Source organism: Cetorhinus maximus, chromosome 23, assembly GCF_964194155.1.
Source record: "Cetorhinus maximus chromosome 23, sCetMax3.hap1.1, whole genome shotgun sequence".
Classification (NCBI taxonomy): Eukaryota; Metazoa; Chordata; class Chondrichthyes; order Lamniformes; family Cetorhinidae; genus Cetorhinus; species Cetorhinus maximus.
This window is the reverse complement of record NC_135901.1, coordinates 57,343,773-57,362,703: the sequence shown is the minus strand read 5'-3', so window position 1 is coordinate 57,362,703 and position 18,931 is coordinate 57,343,773. Positions and strand designations below refer to the sequence as shown.

General features: G+C 44.4%; 1 protein-coding gene across 1 annotated transcript in view; it reads left to right on the top strand.

Annotated features, from left to right (window-relative positions):
* The window catches only part of LOC144698060 (uncharacterized), a 30,240-nt gene that overhangs the window by 8,661 nt on the left and 2,648 nt on the right, over positions 1-18,931 (top strand). Inside the window, exon 2 of the mRNA XM_078569988.1 lies at positions 1,992-2,147. Within this exon, the coding sequence (XP_078426114.1) occupies positions 1,992-2,147 (156 nt within the window). The remainder of the gene's footprint in view (positions 1-1,991; positions 2,148-18,931) is intronic.

The following is an 18,931-nucleotide window of genomic DNA, read 5'->3' as shown; positions in this document are numbered from 1 at the left end:
CCATCTCTAGCTCTAATTCCCAAACAGAAAATGCTGCCAAGAATCAGCAAGTCAGGCTGAGTCTCTGGCCGCTCTCACCATTTGAAACCGTCACAATGCCCCGACGGCAGCTCCGGACCAATAGGAAGAGGGGGCGAGACTGGAGGACCGAGCAGGAGCAGCTGGTCCTCCAGCCAATCGGAATGAATGAGGGGTGGGGCCGGGCTGGGAGTGAGGCATGCGCAGTGTGAGTAATGGCAATGGAGAGACTCTTCTTTCTCGGAGCAACAATCGGTAAGTGAAGTGACTAGCCGTAGGGAGGGAGCGATGGACCTGGCAGATGGGCGAGGCAACTTCGTAAACACTTTGTGTGATCTGCAAACCTCCCATAAGAACTTCCCGGTCCCCCGTTTGCACCGAGTGGGGTCTCAACTCCCATCGATCGGACCGGGTTAACGGCCGCCATCTTTATTGGGGGCCGTGGGCAGCTGAGCGCATGCGCGGCCGCCATCTTTGTAGGGGGCAATGTTTTGAATGACTAGGAGGAGCTTGTTCCCCATTGTTCAGAATGGAGACAACTTGTCCATCAAGTTGCAATACCCTTTGCGTCCCAATGTCTGATTGATAAGGCACAGTAGGAAAGAAAAGGAAGCAAATCCTGCACTCTGGATCCCACTACCTCATGGGATGTCTCTGCCCCATGTGTCCAAAGATCTGTGGGTCTGTTCAGTCACACACCCATGGCGGAAACTCACAACTCTGAGGAGACGTCATTCTCAGATCGAGGGACTGATGATGACCACAATGGGGGCCAATGTTCAGCAGGATGCATGTCCAGCCATCCTGGGCCAGGAAACAGGGGGAGTATCCCACAGTATCTTTCATATTCAGGAATTATTTTCCCTGCGCTATCATCCATTTCTCTTCCAATTCTAAGCTTATATTGACCGTCAGACTCACCATTTTTATTCCCTGTAATTCATTCTGCACACCTATTTCTCTCTCCATTGATACTGCCAGGCCTGCTGTGTACTGAGTACTGGATATCAGACATTTCAGGACAGTGTGTGACCTGGAGGGGAACTTGGAGGCGATGGTCTTCACATACATGATGCGAAGGGAATTAAGGGATATGGGGAGGGTGCAGCTAAGGTAGAAGATCAGCCGTGATCCGAATGAATGGCAGGGCAGGCTCGAAGGGCTGAATGGCCTATTCCTGCTCCTATTTCTTAAATTCATTCAACCTCAGTCTGGATCCCCAGGAGCTGCTGAGTTACCCTGAGTTACCTGGTCCTTCGAGATGGTGGAGGTTGAGAATTTGTGAAATTCTGTCAAAGTCCTGGATACATTGTAGATATATAAAAACTCTCTCCTTCAACCCCAAACTTTTTCACCTCTCTTTCTCTCTCTCTATCTCCCTCTCTATTTCTCTCTCTTGTTCTCTCCTCATTGAAGGCCAGAGTCTTGTGTAGACCCAGACTGGGTGGCAGGTTCCCTTCCCTGATGGACGTTAGTAAACCAGTTGGATTTTTATGACAATCCAGCAGTTTTCATGGTCACTTTTTCCCTCGTGCCGGCCCCACAAATGACCAGATTGATTCAGCTCAATTTCACAGCCTGCCTTTGTGTTTTTGTGGGTTCTCTCTGACTCTCTTTTTTCTGTTTTAAATCAATTTCACAGGGTATTAGAAGGGGAAGACTTGCAGTTGGGAAATTGAAATCAAACATCATATCAGGATCTGACGACATTGGTTGGTTCATCGAGACCTGAATATCATCCGCTTTTAAACATGGAAGCAAAATCCACCGTTCATGTTGGGGAGAAACCGTGGAAATGTGGGGACTGTGGGAAGAGATTCAATTATCCATCCAAGCTGGAAATACATAAGCGTATTCATACTGGGGAAAGGCCGTTCACCTGTTCCAAGTGTGGGAAGGGCTTTACTCGGTCAGCTAACCTGCTGACACACCAGCGAGTTCACTCTGGGGAGAGACCATTCATCTGCTCCCAGTATGGGAAAGGATTCACTTGGTCATTCAACCTGCTGACACACAAGCGAGTTCACTCCGGGGAGAGGCCGTTCATCTGCTCCAAGTGTGGGAAGGGATTCACTGATTCATCCCACCTGTTGAAACACCAGCTGGTTCACACTGATGAGAGGCCTTTTTCATGTCCAGACTGTGGGAAGTGCTATAAAAGTTCAAGGGAGCTGGTGTACCATCAACGTGTTCACACTGACGAGAGACCGTTCAGGTGCTCTCACTGTGGACTGGGTTCAGGCGATCATCTGATTTCACTATACACCAGCGTATTCACACTGGGGAGAGGCCATTCGCCTGCTCCGAGTGTAGGAAGGGATTCACTTGTTCCTCCCACCTTAAGAGACATCAGCGAGTTCATCAGTATGAGCAGGAGTTGGATCCTGCTGTTATTGCAGCTGTAAATCACATCCAGTGCTGAAACATGTTCATTCTGACAGTTGGAGTTAACTTCTGATATTCGTTGCCCCATTAGATTTGTGTTTGCCCCACAGCCTCTCTCATTCATGTGTCAATAGATGACTATGTCAACAAAGCTTTTTAATTCAAATCCACTCACAAACTGTATTGAAGTGAAGATGAGCACAGATCACAGTCCAGTCCTGCAGCTCTATATTGACAGGAGAAAGTGTTCTGTAACTGGAGGATGAGGATGTGAGTTTTGAATGTTTGTAATCACAAGTAGACTTGAGCTATTTGATAGACAGGCTGTTCAAAGCTGTTAATTTGTCAAATATTGAAGGAATTCATCTTAAAGAAAACTCACCAATTTATAACCTCAGACTCTGGTCCCTGCGGTGATTAATACTCAGTATCCATTCGTGCTGACTTAGTGTGAATCTGTGAATAGCCTGTGGAATCTGTGTTCCTTGTTTTGTGAAATATCTCTCCCCATTCGTGCTGACCTGATGGATAACTCTGATGACATTTACACATGTCTATACAGAACCTGTGTGCTCAGATTTAACTGTAAGTTGTGATTTGTAACCAATAAACAAGTTAATGTCATGACTTGTAGTCTGGTGTTTGGGTGATTTGTGAAGAAAGATTTAATTCACTTTCTCAGCAGCTCATGGGGATCCAGACTGAGGTTGAATGAATATAAGAAATAGGAGCAGAAATAGGCCATTTGGCTCTTAGAGCCTGCCCTGCCATTCCTTACAATCACAGCTGATCTTCTACCTTAGCTGCACTCTCCCCATATACCTTAATTCCCTTCACACTGAAAAATCTATCAACCTCCGTCTTAAATCTATTCAACAACTGAACATCCACCACTTCCTGGGGTAGAAGCTTCCAAAGATTCACAACTTATTCCGAGAGTGTAATCCCCACGTTCCAGATTCCCCTGCCAGAGGGAAACATTTTCTCAGCATCTACCCTCCAGGCCCCCTAAGAATGTTCCATGTTTCAATGAGATCACCTCTCATTCTTCCAAACTCCAATGAATATAGGTCCAGTCTCCTCAATTTCTCCTCATTGGACAATCTCCTCATACCAGGAACCAGTCTTGTGAAGAGTTGTTTCACTCCGTCTGGGGCAAGTATGTCATTCCTTAGATAAGGAGACCAGTACTGCACACAGTCCCCAGCTGAAGCCGAACCACTGCCCTGTCAAATTATAGTAAGATTTTTTTGCTCGTGTACTCCCGTCCCTTTGGAATAAAGGCACTCAGGATTAAGGAAAATCCCAAGGCCTTTTATACATATGTAAAGGGCAAGAGGGTAGCCAGGGAAAGGGTGGGCCCACTCAGGGACAGAGGTGGGAATCTGTGGAGCCAGAAGAAATGGGAGAGATACTCTCATCAGTATTCACCAAAGAGAAGGACTTAGCGATCGATTTGTCTAGGGAAGAGTGTGTAGATAGCCTGGATTATGTTGTGATTAAAAAAGAGGTGTTAGGCGTCTTGAAGAATATTATAGTGGATAAGTCCCCAGGACCAGATGGGTACTACCCCAGAGTACTGAGCGAGGCAAGGGAGGAGATTGCTGGGGCCTTGACAGAAATCTTTGTATCCTCACTGGCTACGGGTGAGGTCCCAGAGGACTGGAGAATGGCCAAAGTTGTTCCATTGTTTAAGAAGGGTAGCAGGGATAATCCAGGAAATTACAGGCCGGTGAGCCTTACGTCAGTGGTAGGGAAATTATTGGAGAAGATTCTTCGTGACAGGACTTACTACCATTTGGAAGCAAATGGGTGTATTAGTGAGAGGCAGCATGGTTTTGTGAAGGGGAGGTCGTGTCTCACTAACTTGATCGAGTTTTTCGAGTAAGTGACAAAGATGATCGACGACGGAAGGGCAGTTGATGTTATATACATAGATTTCAGTAAGGCCTTTGACAAGGTCCCTTATGGCAGACTGGTACAGAAGGTAAAGTCGCACGGGATAAGAGGTGAGCTGGCAAGATGGATACAGACTTTGATTGGTCATAGAAGACAGAGGGTAGCAGTGGAAGGGTGCTTTTCTGAATGGAGAGCTGTGACTTGTGGAGTTCCGCAGGGATCAGTGCTGGGACCTTTGCTGTTTGTGGTATACATAAATGATTTGGAGGAAAATGTAACTGGGCTAATTAGTAAGTTTGCAGATGAGACTAAGGTTGGAGGAGTTGCAGATAGTGAAGAGGATTGTCAAAGAATACAATGTGATATAGATCGGTTGGAGACTTGTGCGGAGAAATGGCAGATGTAGTTTAATCTGGACAAATGCGAGGTAATGCATTTTGGAAGGTCTAATACAGACAGGAATTACACAGTAAATGGCAGAACCCTTAAGTGTATCGACGGGCAGAGGGATCTGGGTGTACAGGTCTACAGGTTACTGAAAGTGGCAATTCAGGTGGATAAGGTAGTCAGGAAGGCATATGGCATGCTTGCCTTCATTGGCAGGGGTATTGAGTACAAAAGCTGGGAAGTCATGCTGCAGCTGTATAGAACCTTGGTTAGGCCACACTTGGAATATTGCGTGCAATTCTGGTCACCACATTACCAGAAGGATATGGAGGCATTGGAGAGGGTGCAGAGGAGGTTTACCAGGATGCTGCCTGGTCTGGAGGTTATTAGCTATGAGGAGAGGTTGGAGAAACTTGGATTGTTCTCACTAGAGCGACGGAGATTGAGGGGCGACTTGATAGAAGTTTACAAAATTATGAGTGGCATGGACAGAGTAGATGGTCAGAAGCTTTTTCCCAGGGTGGAAGAGTCAATTACTAGGGGCATAGATTTAAGATGAGAGGAGAAAACTATAAAGGTGATGTGCGGGGCAAGTTTTTTATCCAGAGGGTAGTGAGTGTCTGGAATTCGATGCCAGAGGAGGTGGTGGAAGCAGGTACGATAGTGGTGTTTAAGAGGCAGCTTGACAAATACATGAATAGGATGGGAATAGAGGGATACGGACCCCGGAAGTGCAAAATGTTTTAGTTGACGGGCAATATGATCGGCGCAGGCTTGGAGGGCCGAAGGTCCTGTTCCTGTGCTGTAATTTTCTTTCTTTCCTCTTCTTAAAAGCTCTCAAACAATTTCCTTTCCTAATTGCTTGCTGGATCAACATGTTAACTTCCTGTGATACATGTTCGAGGAAACCTCTGAATGCAAACATTTCCCAGGCTCTCACCATTCAAAACTTTCTGCCTTTTTAAAAAGTTCCCAACCAAGATGGATAAGTTCACCACATTGTATTCCATCTGCCATGTCCTTACCCACACATCCAGCCTGTCTCCATTCCTCTGCAGACTCTGTGTCCTCACTGCTCACTTTCCGACCTAACTTGGTATCATCAGCAAACCTGGATATGTTACACTCAGTCATCCAAGTCATTGATATCGATTGTAAATTGCTGATTCCCAATTACTGATCCTTGTGGTATCCTGCTAGTTGCCGTCTGCCAACACAAAAATGTCCCATTTATTCCTACTGCCTGATTTCTACCCTTTAACCAATTCTCAATCCGTACTAAGATATTACCCCAATCACGCAAAACCTAATTTTGTGTAATAACCTCTTGTGAGGCTCCTTGTCGAATGCTTTTCAAAAGTCCAAATACACGACATCAACCGTTTTCCTCGTTATCCACCTTACTCATTACACCGTCAAAAAACTCCACACAGATTGTCAAACATGATTTCACTTTCAGAAATCTGTACCGACTCTGCTTGATCAATTAATGGTTTTCTAAATGCCCTGTTACCACATCCCGAATAATAGATTCCAGCATTTTGCCAATGACTGATGTTACGCTAACTGGTCAAAACTTCCCCATTTTCTCTCGTTCCCATTTCTGGAATAGTGAGGTGATGTTTACTAACTTCCAATCCTTGGGAATAGTTCCAGAATCTAAGTATTTCTGGAAGATTAAATCCAATGTATCCACCATGTTCTGTTCCCTGTGGAGATCAATGAACCAAATTAACCAAACGACCCCAACAAGAAAACCAATGGACAAGATTTCATTTCTTATTCCTTTTACTTTAACAATCAATCCAAAATCAAGATCAATGAAATATGACTGAAAAGTCAGATTGTAGTCAGTATTAAGTATAAATTACACATTAAAGAGCAGAAGAAACAAAGAAAGTTCTCATGGATTTTCTAGGCAGTCCACTCACACAACTCTTCCAATCCTCTGTGTGGATGAGGCTTCAACCGATTGTCCAATCTGGAGAGAGAATAGGAAACCCGCCCAAGGGGAAATCGCAGAGAAACTAGAGAGAGACGTGAGTTCAGCCCTAAAACAGGAGAACTTAAGAAATAGTTTGTCCCGGTGGGTTAATCGAAGAGAGGGAAACAGCAGAGGCAGCTGATCAGATTGTCTCAATCCTAGTGACAAAGCAGCTCCACAAGCTCCTCACACTTGCTGTTGGAGGTGAGGATGGAGGAGACAGGGGAGAGGCAATCACTGTAGCTGTTTGCAAATTCGCTGGAGTCTCAGCAGGTGGGATGACCGAGTGAATCCCTCCTCACACACTGAGCAGGTGAATGGTCTCTCCCCAGTGTGAACTCGGTGGTGTGCAGTGAGTTGAGATGCTCGCCTGAACCCAGTCCCACAGTGAGAGCACCTGAACGGTCTCTCATCAGTGTGTACAAGTTTATGGGACATCAGCTCCCCGGAACCTTATAGCACTTCCCGCAGTAAGGACATGTAAAAGGTCTCTCATTAGTGTGAAGTTGCTGGTGTGTCAGCAGGTGGGATGACTGAGTGAATCCCTTCCCACACACGGAGCAGGTGAACGCTCTCTCCCCAGTGTGAGTGCGCTGATGCTTTTTCAGCTCAGACGGGCCATTGAATTCCTTCCCACAGTCCCCACATTTCCACAGTTTCTGCACATAGTGAACAGTGTTTTTTGTTTCCATGTTCAAAGGCCGACGATATTCAGGTCCTGATGAATCGAATGACTCTTTGTCAGATTCTGTGACGTTTGATGCCAGTTTCCCGACTGCATGTCCTCCCTTTGCAATATGCTGGAAAAATTAATTTAAAACAAGGAAAAGGAAATATGAGAGAGAACCCACAAAAACGCAAGGGCAGGTTGTGAAATTGAGCTGAATGAATCTGGGAATTTGTGGGGCTGGCACTAGGAAAAAGTGACCATGAAAACTGCTGGATTGTCATAAAAACCCAACTGGTTCACTAATGTCCTTCAAGGAAGGGAACCTGCCACCCGGTCTGGGCCAACACAAGACTCTGGCTTCTACTGGAGGAGAAAAAGAGAGAGAGAGGGAGGAGGGGGGGTAAAGAGAGAGAGAGAGCCAGAAAGAGAGAGAGAGAGAGAGAGAGGTGGAGGAGAGGAAAAAGGAGATGCAATTCATCCATTTGCAACTCAACCAGAATCACAGAATCTCCCAAACCCACAACCCCCACCACCTAGAAGCACAACAGCAGCTGGTGCAGGGAAAATCATCATCTCCAAGACACACACCAGCGAGTTCACACTGGGGAATCAACCGTTCACCTTCTCTGTGTGTGAGAGAAGGGAATTCACTGATCATTGAAACCCTCATAGGAGGTCATGTATGTTGGCAGAAGGGACAGAGAGGGGCAATAGAGATTAATGGCCTAGTTCTAAAGAGTGTACAGGGAGCTGGGACTTCATGTGCGGAGATCTTTGAAGGTGACAGCACAGATTAAGAGAGTAGTTAGCAAAGCAAATTGGATCTTGAGCTTCATAAATGGTGAAATTGAGTACAAAAGCAGGGAAGCTGTGCTGAACCTTTACAAACCTCTGGTTAAATCACAACTTGAGTATTGCGTCCACTTCTGGTGACTAAGCCTTAGGAAGGAGGCATGATCGGGAAATTTGCAGATGACACAAGAATTGGCCGTGTAGTTGAGAGTGAAGGGGACAACTGTTGTCTCCAGAATGATATCAATCTTATGGTTGAGTGGGCGGAGAAGTGGCAAACGGAGTTCAATCCTGAAAGATGTGAGCTAATACTTTTGGAGAGGACAAGTGCATCTGCCCAGTTATGTGGAAAATTGCCCAGGTACACAAAAAGCAGGACAAATCCAACCCGGCCAATTACCGCCCCATCAGTCTACTCTCGATCATCAGTAAACTAATGGAAGGGGTCAATGACAGCACTATCAAGCAGCCCTTACTTAGCAATAACCTGCTCATTAACGCCCAGTTTGGGTTCCGCCAGGGCCACTCAGCTCCTGACCTCATTACAGCCTTAGTTCAAACATGGACAAAAGAGCTGAACTCCTGAGGTGAGGAGAGAGTCACTGTCCTTGACATCAAGGCCACAGTGATACACCCAGAGTCCTGTTAGGAAGGGAGTACCAGGATTTTGACCCAGCGACAGTGAAGGAACGGCGATATATTTCCAAGTCAGGATGGTAAGTGACTTGGAGGGGAACTTCTAGGTGGACGTGTTCCCATCTATCCGCTGCCCTTGTCCATCTAGAGATAGTGGTCATGGGTTTGGAAGGTGCTGTTGGAGGAGCCTTGGTGAATTTCTGCAGTGCATCTCGTAGATGGTACACACTGCTGCTGCTGTGCGTTGGTGGTGGAGGGAGTGAATGTTTGTAGATGTGGTGCCAATCAAGTGGATGCTTTATCCTGGATGGTGTCAAGCTTCTTGAGTGTTGTGGGAGCTACACCCATCCTCACACGTAGGGAGTATTCCATCACATTCCTGACTTGTGCCTTGTAGGTGGTGGACAGGCTTTGGGGAGTCAGGAGGTGGGTTACCTGTCGCACTATTGCTAGCCTCTGACCTGCTCTTGTAGCCACAGTATTTATATGGCTAGTCCAGTTCAGTTTCTGGTCAATGGTAACCCCCAGGATGTTGATAATGGGGGGGGTTCAGTGATGTTAATGCCATTGAACATCAAGAGGCGATGGTTGGATTCTCTCTTGTTGGAGATGGTCATTGCCTGGCACTTGTGTGGTGCGAATGTTACTTGCCACTTATCAGCCCAAGCCTGGATATTGTCCACGTCTTGCTGCTTTGGACATGGGCTGCTTCAGTATCTGAATGATTGGCTAGTTTCTTCTTTTTTGGCCGGCGCAGGCAAAATGGGCTGAATGGCCTGTTTCTGTGCCGTAACTTTTCTCTGGGTCAAGGGTTCTTTGGAATGTCTTTCAGGGAATGGAGCCTGCCACCCAGTCTGGACCGACACAAGTTGTGGCCTAACCAGAGCTTTATGAAGATTTAGCACAGCTTCCCTACTTTTGTACTCAATAGCTCTGTTTCTGAAACTCAACATCCCATTAACTTTGCTAACTGCTCTCTTAATGTGTCCTGTTGCCATCAAAGATGTAAGAGAAAGAGAGAGAGAATGAGAGAGAAAGAGAGAGAGAATGACAGACAGAGAGAGAGAGAGACAGACAGACAGAAAGGTGCAGGAGAGGAAAATAAGATAGATTTCAAACATTTGCAACTCAACCAGAACGTTGACAGAATCTCCCAAGCCCACACCCCCCACCGCCTGGAAGGACAAGGACAACTGGTGAACGGGAAAACCATCCCCTCCAAGACAGACACCAGCGAGTTCACACTGGGAGAGGCCGTTTACCTTCTCCGTGTGTGAGGAGGGATTTCATTGATTGTCCAATCTGCTGAGAATGTAGCCAGTTCACAAGTGACTGCTGGGGTTGGATTCTGTTCATTCTGACAGTTGGGGTTTGTTTCTTCTGATGTTAATAAATCCTGTAACTGGGCAAGATTTTGGGCAAGATCTACCGGAGAGATATGAGGAAGAAATTTTACACAGTGAGTGCTAATGACCTAGACCTTATTGCTTACACTCAGAGGCCGATAATATCCAGGTCCTGATGAATCGAGTGATTCTATCAGACTTTGAGGTGATGTTTGGTTTGAATTTCCCACCTGCAAAACCTCATCTTCTAGCATCCTATAAATGGAGTACTCAAAATCCATTCCTATCAGCCTAGGGTAGAAATTGAGAAGAAGGAAACATTTCTCTTGGTCTGAGTTTGCTGTGTGTAAATCGTCCCCTTCGAACCCCCTGTAAAAGGAGTTTCCAAAATCCATCCCTGTCAGTCCAGTTCACCCCTCCAGCTACCTGTACCAGGGTGACCGCGCATGCGCCCTGCTGCACATTGCCCCCTATAAAGATGGCGGCCGTTACCCCGGGCCTGGCGAAGGGAGAAATCCAGACTTTTTCGGCCCGTTTTCTGCAAACACAAGACCGGTACCTTGTTATTTGGGGTCTGCGGCCTGCACTGTGTCTTTATGAAGCCTCCCTGCCCACTGCGCTGGCTCCATTCCTCTTCACACACCCACTAACTCTGTTAGTTTGCTCCATTCGACATTCTCTCACCCACTCTAAACAGCTTGTCACAGACCAGCACCGCGCATGCTCCAAAAACTAGCCGATTTGCGCATGCGCATTTAGATTCTCTAGTGAGTATAGGGCACATTTTGAGCCGAAGCGAATGCTGGGTGACCGCTCCGCCATTGAGCGTCGATATATAGAATCAAAATCTATGTCCTCTGATCAGAATACTATGGGGGCCATAGGGCCAACATATAAAATTGTTGAGTGAACTGATGCAGCGACCAAATTACACTGACATCCACAACAATTCTCTCCTGGATGTAACTAGTAACAGCAGAACAAACTTTTACAGTTAGGCTTGGACTCACTAAAGTCTCAGCAGATGGGGTGAACTGATGATATTTCTTGAATATACATGGAATATTGAAACCGTGTCTTGCCAGTAGCAATGCTTCAATTGTGGATCAAATCCTTTGAACTTTTAAAGCTCGAGTGTTAACTGGTGGGCTAACTGAATAAATCCTTTCACATGCATGAAGGATCTGAATGGTCTCTCACCACGGAGACTGTGTTGCCGTCTCAGTAAATGAGTTGATATGGTGAATCACTTTCCATTTCCAACTGGTGAACAATATGTTAACATTGTTAGTTTACCTATACGGTTTCCAGTCAAACGTGGATCTCGGAGTCTACTGGTCATGGATTCCACATTCTTAGCACAAATCATTTAAATAAAATCAAAATACTGCAGATGCCGGCTATATGAAATGAAACAGAAAATGCTGGAATTCTCAGCAGATCTGATAGCGTCTGTGGAGAGAGAAACATAGCTTTTATTTCAGGTCTGCAACATTTCATCAGAACTGCACTGCATCTGAACTGTTAATTATGGCTCTCAATACAAAGATGCTGCCAAATGTGGTCAGGGAACTCAGAAGAAAAAGGACGCCCCTTTTGAGGAATCGAATCCGATGAGAATGAAGGGTGAACTGTCCAACTGAACAGAGACAATCAAGGCACCTTTCCCTTCTTTAAGATATTGGAACATTGATTCTAATGTTATCAGTGAAATTAACTGATCTGTGACATTGAAAGGATTCTCGTTACTGCAAATCAGGAATTCAAACCTAATATCAGCTTCGGGATAATCAGAATACTTGGTAACAGACAAGACACAGAAACGCTCGAAGGGAGACGGCACTGGGTGTAGGAGAGCTGGTTCCCAGTGACATGGATGTGTCTTCAGTGGGTAGGATCAGACTGTTTCCATGTATCCACAATGAATGTCCCCCTTTTGGTTAACAGCTGAACGTGCTGACCAATTGCGCCACAGAGACTAATGAAAGCATCATCAGCAATTCCTAACTTTAGCAAACTGCCTTCAGAATTAATTATCAGTTAATTGAAATAAAAACCACTCAATCATTTCCGCATTTCTTATTTCTGTTCGTTTGCAAACATTCACTAAATTTGCAATATGAAATTGAACAATAATTGGCCAAGTTGGTGACATCCTTGTTTTCGGGGTGTTTGCCTCTCCTTTTCCCTCTGTCACTCTCGGTGTATGTGTTTGTGTGTGTTCCTCTGTCTATGTCAATGTAGTTCAGTTCCCCGAGGGGTTGAACACATTTTTCCCATCACAAACTTTATTCACATTAGTTGTGCAGTTTCATATCAAAATGTCACAAAGGAAAATATCAGGATGGAAGATGCAGGAGGAGTTTGCAATTTTTGGAAGGAGGTGCAGTTTAAAAAGTGGAAGATTCAGCGAGAAGTTTTCTTCTCCTTTAACACGAGAGTTGGAAGCAGATCTGGGAGATATTTGTGCCGGTGTAAACAGTAAAAGCTCCCCTATTACCTCTATATTTTGCCTTGCACCATCATCCCGACAGTTGGTGCTATGCTACCTATCACAACCCTTCCCTCATTCCATTTCTTCACCTCTGTATTTGGTTTTGACCTGTTGCACGGATGACATTTCCGGCACTGATGCAATATTCCACTGATTCTGGCGGAGCTTTTATGCGTTTTGAGGTTTTAATCAACTAAATTTTAGCAATTTGCACGAGGGCTGTAAATCACCGTTCCCTGACCGGGAATCGAACCCAGGCTGCAGCGGTGAAAGTGCCAAATCCTGAATACTAGACCACCAGGGATGATACTTGAAAGTGTTACAACCTGGCCTGATGCCTGTATCTTCTATTTTCATTTCAGGCCTCTTTCACCAGAGGCACGTTTCTCCCACAAAATGACACGTTTATGTAAAACACAAACAACATTCATTGTCACACAGTTCAGGGTGACACTGGGTCCTTAAGCGACAAAAGAAAGAAAAGAAATTGCAACCTCTCCTGTTACCCAGCGAGTTCCGACAGTTATGATTTTTTCTGAGGATCAATTTCAAATATAATTTAACAACTGAACAACCATGTATCATTGCACATTCCAAATCTATGATGTTATTGGATTCAAATAAACCCATTAATTATTCTCGCTTCCTCAGCTGTCCAGTGAGTGAGACAGGGAAAAGCAGCAAAATCTGGGCCCGCACTCACCTGCTGCCAGTTTAAAAGTACGTTTACTTTGCTGAGTGTTTATTCTGTGAAATGATGAAGAGAAAACATAACGTGGTTGTAGGATACTGCGTTCAGTTAATGTTCCACAGTAAACAGGAACAATTCAACCACTTGACAACGTTTCTGCCCCGGATTCCAACCAGGGCGCCTTTATTGTGCAAGGCGAATGTGATAACCACTACACCACAGAAACACAGCAGGACACAGCAACCCATACCCCTGATTACAATGCAGTCGCGCAGTAGCACTTTGGGTCTTTGATTTGAAGAAAGGGATTTCAGCTGTTATCGATGGGAATGCTGGAGACAGACTGATGAACAATGCCATCATCAAATGGCACAACATGTTGGAAAATCATTAAATCATCATATGTATCCAAACCCGGGGCACGACGGTAAGAGCACTGAATCCTAACCATTAAACCGACCCGTGCCAGCTTCTGTTGTGAAGAGGAACCAATTAGTCTCAATTCACTTCTCTCTTTTCATAAACGTGATGTTTATCCATTTCAATAACTGTCCAATTCACTTCTGAAGAAGCAGTTTCTGCAGAATCCATGCAGTTTGCCTCAATTAAAATAGTTTCACTGATCCAGTAACATGGTGAGTTAGACTTAGGTTCCTGATACTGGTTTTGATATAATAATTACTTATTTACACAATTGATTTCATATTGAATTTATAAAAGACGTTTATTCTGATGCAGCATGTCCTTATTATTTCTGAGTTTATGTCTACATTCTCATTACGTTTCCTCTTCAACCTGCCAACCGAGTCTGTTACAGAACAGGGATAGAAACAAAAATACCTGGAAAAACTCAGCAGGTCTGGCAGCATCTGCAGAGAGGAACACAGTTAATGTTTCGAGTCCGTATGGCTCTTCATCAGAACTAAGGGATGAATAATTGTTACAGATTGTCCCTCTTTATAGAACAGGGATAAATGATTGTTACAGATATCCAAAGGTCCGGTTCGATCACATGCTTAAACAGATAGTTTAATTGGTTTAAAATAATTTAGATCTGGGAATGGAATGTTATACAGGATAAGTATTTATCTTGGAAACAGGAAAGCGAGTCACTGTGCAATACAAATCCCACGGTGCTCATTTTGAGATTTGGTGAATGTTAGCAGATGTACGGGAATGAAGGAACATGGAAGTGAAGCAGGAAAAACACACGGGAGAGTTTGGAAGGTTTTTGACTTCATTTCATCAATAATTTATTCTGGAGGCACCGAAAGGTAAGAAAAGGAAGCCGCGCAGTCAGCAGGATTCAAGCCTATGTGGGGAGATTCCCAATGGGTTTCGAATCCAACCTTAACCACTCAGCCACAGCAATGAGCCTTCAATGAGTATTAATGTTGTTCATATAAAATCTTGGGATGGCTACAGCAGAGGAAGAGGACATTCGGCCCGATTGATTCCAGGTCACCCTGAAAATTATACTGCCTTGTTCTGCCGACCAAAATAAAGCACTGCAAACGTCAGTGCCCGGAAAACCAACCCTGATGTATTTGCTCAGGTGAGGAACCAGCTGAAGCTTAACTCTGAATTTCCAAATGGGAATTGGACAATGGCTTGAAAGCGAGAAAAAACAGGGTTAAGAAGAAAGAGAAAGGAAATTGAGATTAATTAGACAGCTCATTGTACAAAACTGACATGGACACGATGGGTGGAAGGTCCTCTTACTGCGCTGTGCCATTTGATGATGACATTGTTGATCAGTCTGTCTCCAGCATTCCTAATGAGAACAGCCGAATTCCATTTCTTCAAAATAAAGACCCAAAGTGCTGCTGCATGATGTCAGCACTTAACATTCCAGACAGCTCCATTTGGATCTTTACAGCGCAGGGTTTATAGAGGCGAGTGGGGTCATATTCGCATCACAGGTGATAGCGCAGCAGTTTGAAACCTGGCAAGAGCATTATCCAAGCGTGTTTATTTAAGTGTGAGTGGAAGTGCAATCATTTACCTTTGTTGTAAATATAAACATCCTGCTGACGAAGATTTTTACCTTTTGTGATTTTAACCGAATTAATTATCATTTAACTAGAAGGAAACCCATCCAAATACACACGTATTTTCTGATTTCCATTCAGGAAATTTACTTTTGGAAATCGAACAAAAACTGAGTCAAGTTAGTGAAATCCATGCTTCATTCGCCCCTGTCTCCCCTTAGGCCTCTGTCACTCTCGGTGTATATATCTGTGTGTGTTCCTCTGCGATTGTCAATGTGGTTCAGTTCCCTGAGGGGTGAAAGCGGTTTTAAAATCACAAATTTTGTTTACATTAGTTGTGCAACTTCATGTTAAAATGTTGCAGAGAGAAGCAGCAGCATAAAAGATAAAACAGGAGATTGGCCCTTTCTATGTGTGTCTTTCAACAACAACTTATATTTATAAAGCATGTTTAATGTAATGAAACGTCACAAGGCATTCCTCAAGATCATTATATTATACAGTGTGACACCGAGCCACATATTCGGTCAGATGACTAAAAGCTCCATCAAAGGTGGAAGCTTTAAGAACTGTCTTAAAGGGAGAAAGTATCGATTTCATGTTCCAGCTAACAGCAATGGTTCTTCTCATTGGTGAAGAAGTCATTTGTGTTCAACCTAAACAGACCATTTGGTCGGAGCAAGTTGTCTCTGGTGGAAAAGATCTGAAATTAAAAAAAAACATGTAAACAGTAGTCTCCATAAGTCAAATTTCAAGCCTTATTGGTAGTTTCCCTCGTGGCACAGTGACTATGATTCGGCACTTTGATTGGACCAATAGCATTTAGGTTGGAAGGTTTTGGAAATTGAAAGTTGCACATGAGCAGCTTGTGGGACTATTTCACCTCACTGTCAATTTCATGTTCCAGCTCACAGCAATCGCTGTTTTCATTGGCTGAAGAAGTCGTTTTTTGTTGAACCTAAACCTCAACTGAAATGAAAAAAAGGGCAAAAGCTGTAGATAAGCCAAACCGAAAGTACGTTGGACAGCTAGTATGGTGGTCTAGTGGTTAGGATTCAACACTCTCATAATTCAATTCCCAATCAGGGAATGAAGATTTATTGATCTTGTGAAGTTGTTAAAACAATTTCTTAGAAACATTTAACAGACCCACCGGAATCAGTGGAGTGAGGGCTGAAGCTTTGCCTCATCTGCAAATCTGACACTTGAGAACAAATACAGTGAAAAGCTTTAGAAAGTTGGTGTAACTTTTATTTGTGACTCACTAACTTGGGTATTCTGTAAATGCTGCTCGGAGGTTTAGTGACCGGGATATAATCTACCTGCGTTTCCCTGAGCCTGTGCTCGGTGTATGGGAAGGTTTAGCCCGGGTTGCTTTTCTGCTTTTCCCTGTCTCACTCACTGTGGAGCTGAGGAAGAGAGCATAATTGATGGGTTTGTTTGAATCCAATAATTTCCTAGATTTTTAATGGGGACGATGATGCTATTTATTTGGCTCAAATCTTTTCTCATTATATGTGTTTGTGTGTTTGCTTTTTGTGTGGGAGTTCACTGGATAACAGTAGATCTGGCACCATTTTGGGAATATTATTTTGCAGCCCAAGTACTCAGTGACCAGCTCTCCTAATGCCGTCTCCCTTAAAGCCTTCCCCTGTATTGTCTGTTACTACATATTCTGATTGTCCCGAAGCCAATAGTAGGTTTGAATTCCTGATGTGCAGTAACGAGAATCATTTCAATGTCTCAGATCAGTTAATTTCACTGATAACGTCAGAGTCAATGTTCCAGTGTCTTAAAGAAGGGAAAGATGCCTTGACTGTCTCTGGTCAGTCGGGCATTTCACCCTTCATTTTCCTCGATTCCATTCCTCAGTGGGATTTTCTTTTTCTTCTTGAGTTCCCTGACTACACCTGGCAGTATCTTTGGATTGAGAGGAAAAATTAACAGTTCAAATGTAGTGTAGTTCTGATGAAAGGTTACAGGCCTGAAATGAAAAGTATGTTTATCTCTCCACAGACGCTAACAGATTTGCTGAGAATTCCAGCATTTTCTGTTTTTATTTCAGATAGCCAGCACCTGCAGTATTTTGCGTTTCTTTAACTCCTTAGTGAAACATATAAGATCCTGAGGGGACTTGACAGGGTTAATGTGGAGAGGATGTTGCCTCTTGTGGGAGAATCTAGAACTAGGGATTGCTGTTTAAAAATAAAGGGTCACCGATTTAAAACGGAGCTGAAGCAAAGTTCTTTTTCTCTCAGAGGGCCGTGAGTCTTTGGAATTCCCTTCCTGAAAAGATTGTGGAAGCAAAGTCTTTGAATATTTTTAAAACAGAGGTGGATATATTCTTGGTAAGCAAGGGGGTGATAGATTATCGGGGGTAGGCACGATATAGATTTCGGGTTACTTTCAGATCAGCCATGATCTTATTGAATGGTGGAGCAGGCTTGAGGGGCCGAATGGCCTGCTCCTGCTCCTTGTTGTTAGGGAGGAATACCAGTAGATTTCGAGATCCATGTCTGAGCTGAAAACATATAGGCCAACTCAAACTGTAAACAGATCATTCACCAGCTGGAAATGGAAAGGGATTTGCTCATCATCCCTTTTACTGACACAGCAAGACAGTCTCACTGGTGCGAGGCCATTCAGATACTTCATGAGTGCAAAGGGCTTTATTCAGTTTGCCCACAAGTTAACATTCCAACTTTAAAAATTCAAAGGATTTGATCCACAGTCAGAGAATCGCTGCTGGCAAGAGGCAGGTTAAATGTTCCATGTTTGGGAGAAAACAAAAGATCACCAGCTCAGCCCAACTCCTGAGACTCCACTGAGTTCAGGTCTAACTGTAGGGTTTGGTTCTGCTGTTCATTACATCCAGGAGAGAATTATGGTGGAGGCCAGGCCAATTTGGTCACTGCATCGATTTATTCAAGAAGTTTATACCTTTCCCCCTTGGCATCGTATTCTGATCTGTTTCTGTTGCACATTATCGCCTTTGAATGGCGGGGTGGTCACCCAGCATTCGCTGCAGGGCAGAATGTGCCCTATCCTCATTAAAGCAACTCCCTGCACATGCGCATTACTCTGCGTGCCTGTGTGCGTGTGTGTGTGTGTTTATTGCATGCGCATTTCGTCTGTTTAATGAGCATGCGCAGTGCTGGTCTGTGACTGAAGCTGCTCAGAGCCGATGTTGAATGTCGAGTGGAGTAAACTAACAGAGTTAGTGGGTGTCTGAGGAGGAATAGAGTCAGCTGAGTGGGCAGGGAGGCTTCATAATGACACAGTGCAGGCCGCAGACCCCAAATAACAAGGTACCGGTCTTGTGTTTGCAGAGAACGGGCCGAAAAAGTCTGGATTTCTCCCTTCGCCCCGCCCGGGGTAACGGCCGCCATCTTTATAGGGGGCAATGTGCAGCAGAGCGCATGCGCGGTCATCCTGGTCCAGGTAGCAGGAGGAGAGAATGTTGTGCATTTCTATCCTGGACACTCAGGGATGGATTTTGGAAACTCCTTTTACAGGGGGTTCGAAGGGGAGGATTTACACACAGTAAACTCAAACCAAGAGAAACGTTTGTTCCGTCTGATATAGATCTTGTAAATTTCTTTTGCAGAATATTTGAAGGGGAGGATTTACAGACAGGA